At 54.4% G+C, this 2,533-nt stretch overlaps 1 protein-coding gene across 1 annotated transcript; it reads left to right on the forward strand.

The window, feature by feature from the left end:
• The first annotated feature begins 281 nt into the window (after nt 1–281).
• On the forward strand, nt 282–2,327 carry SMIM33 (small integral membrane protein 33). The gene is made up of 2 exons (XM_044917052.1): nt 282–290; nt 1,938–2,327. Exons 1-2 carry the CDS (start codon nt 282–284, stop codon nt 2,325–2,327), a joined length of 399 nt encoding a protein of 132 aa, XP_044772987.1.
• The last annotated feature ends 206 nt before the right edge of the window (nt 2,328–2,533 follow it).

Here is a 2,533-nt window from a genome sequence, read left to right on the forward strand (position 1 = left end):
GGTAGGCAGGCAGACCCAGGCTGCTGAAGCTAGCAGGGAGCGTGAAAGGAGGTGCCAAGATCAAGGTCCAATCACAGTTAAGGAAGGGCTGGGCCCAGAAGAGTCCCAGTATTCACGGAAGTGAAAGCGAGGGAGAGATGTTGAGAGTGTGTGTGCAGAGGGTGTGTGCGCCAGGTAAGCCCCATAGACGTGGCAGCTCCGGGTAGGGGCCAAGCTGGGGTGGCAGGCTCTTCTTCGCAGGGCTGGCTGCCATTCCCAGGAAGCCTTGCACCAGGCGGACAATGCACCAGGTAGACTCTTGGCTCACCCCCTCCTGCTAGGCTGCCTGACTCCCTGCAGGGACCCCAACCCTTTCACCAGCTTGAACTTCCCTTTTTCCCCTGTACATCCGGAGCTGCTTCCCCCCTCCCTCCCCTGCCCTGGGGGCTCTGTGGCCTGGGCCCCAGAGAGCCTTAGACTTTTAACTGGGGGTGAGTATTGGGCTTTCTACTTGCAAAGGGACAGTGTTGGGGATGACAGTGTGACTGAGAAACTAAAGAGAGAGTGTTCTGGATAGCCTTCCCTGGACCCCAATTGCCTTCTCTTGGGGCAGGACCAGGCTGATGGCTCAGGTTTAGGGGAGAGGCTCCACCCTGGAGGGTCAGACCCATGATGGTCCAGCGGGCAAGGGGAGGCTAGGGAGAGAAGGCTTCTTGAGCCTGTGGTGACTTCATCAGCTGGCTCTGACGTTTATCGTTGGGAGGTTTGCTACCTTCATGGTAATCCATCCCACCCCTCCTCAACAGTTAGCAGAGCGGAGACAGACAGACAGTATCCCCAGGTTCTGGCTGGGACCCTGAAACAGGCCTAGGCTGGCGTGGGTTCTCCTCAATCCAGCCAGGAGTCCACACTGGGCACCCCCTCCCCTCCAGGATCCTGAGACCCGTAAGAAGATCCTATATTATGGGATGAGGTATCCCCTTTGCTTCACCCCAAGCTTTGGGGGTTCCTGCCTCATTTTCCTTTCTCCATCCCCCAGGATACCACCCCTCCACCTTCTGTGTGAGTTGAGGGTAGTGGGAACCTAAGACACAATGACTCCCTTTTTTTAATTTTTTTTTATTTTTAAAGATTTTATTTATTTATTTGAGAGAGAGAATGAGAGAGAGAGAGCATGAGAGGGGGGAGGGTCAGAGGGAGAAGCAGACTCCCCGCTGAGCAGGGAGCCCGATGCGGGACTCGATCCCGGGACTCCAGGATCATGACCCGAGCTGAAGGCAGTCGCTTAACCAACTGAGCCACCCAGGCGCCCCACAATGACTCCCTTTTCCCAGGACTTGAAGAACAGCTGCTCACTGCTGGAGGGCCAGGCCGTGGGACAGCAGACAACTAGTGTGCTCAGATTCCTGACCTAGGACGTATTATCTATTGAGGAATTTTACTGGAGGCCTGGCAAGACAGAGCAGTGGGAGGGGACGGACTTGGGGGGCCACACTCTATATCCCAGACTGTAAGGAAGCCCCTCTCCATCCCTTTCTGAATGACTTTGTCTCCCTATCTCTGTTTCTTTTTTCTCTGTCTTTGTCTCTCTGCATCTATTTCATTCCTTGTCCTTTCTTTATCTCTCTTTTTCTTTGTCTTCTTGGCTTTGTGTTTTTCTCTTTCTCTCTGTATCCCCCCCCACCCCAAACACACCTGTCTTTTTCTTTAATTCTCTCTCTTCCTATGTGCAGGGTTTTTTGGGGGGGGAGGGTTGCTACGCATGTGTTTATCTGTATGTTTCTCTGTCTCTCCATGTCTGCACTCTGTCTCTTTCTTTCTTTGTCTATGTTTCTCTCTCCCTAAGTCTCTCTGTCTGTTTCTCTCTCAGTTCCCTTTGGGTGTCTGTCTCTCCATTTGGCTCTTTTTCTGTGTGCACATGCCCATGTCACCCTCTCTCTCTGCCACTCCCCTACCAGGCTGGCCACCATCCCTGGCCTTCTCCAGCTGTGAACGGCTCAGGGGGTCAAGAGCTCCAGAGGCAACTCCCAGAGGTGCCAGGTGGGGCCTGGGAACCACCGCGAGGGGATGGGCTGCCCCTGCTCACCGTCATTGTCGCTGCCTTTGTCCTGCTGGCCGTCTGTATCGTGGTGGCAGTTCACTTTGGGCCAAGACTACATCAGGGCCGTGCCACTCTCCCCACAGAGCCACCAACCCCAAAGCCGGAAGGCGGCATCTACCTCATCCACTGGCGAGTGCTGGGCCCCCAGGACAGTCATGAAGATGCCCAGCGGGAGCCTCCTGTCCCTGGCTCCTGCCCTGTGCCAGATGGGCCTAGGCTTAGCATTGAGGAAGTCACATGTCTGTAGGAGGGAGACTTTGAAAAGTTGGACTGACCTGGCTCAGAACAAGAAACCGGACAGAGAATTAGGGCACAAGCAAATTGGGGCCTGGACATCAGAGCTTTGGAAATGCACACATGGACTCAGCAGGAGCTGCTCTCTCTGCAGAATATTTATAGAGAAAACGCTGATGTGGACAGAAGAAATAAAAGAAGCTTGAGGGCTTTGCCTGG

This window comes from Neomonachus schauinslandi, chromosome 7 (assembly GCF_002201575.2).
Source record: "Neomonachus schauinslandi chromosome 7, ASM220157v2, whole genome shotgun sequence".
Lineage (NCBI taxonomy): Eukaryota > Metazoa > Chordata > Mammalia > Carnivora > Phocidae > Neomonachus > Neomonachus schauinslandi.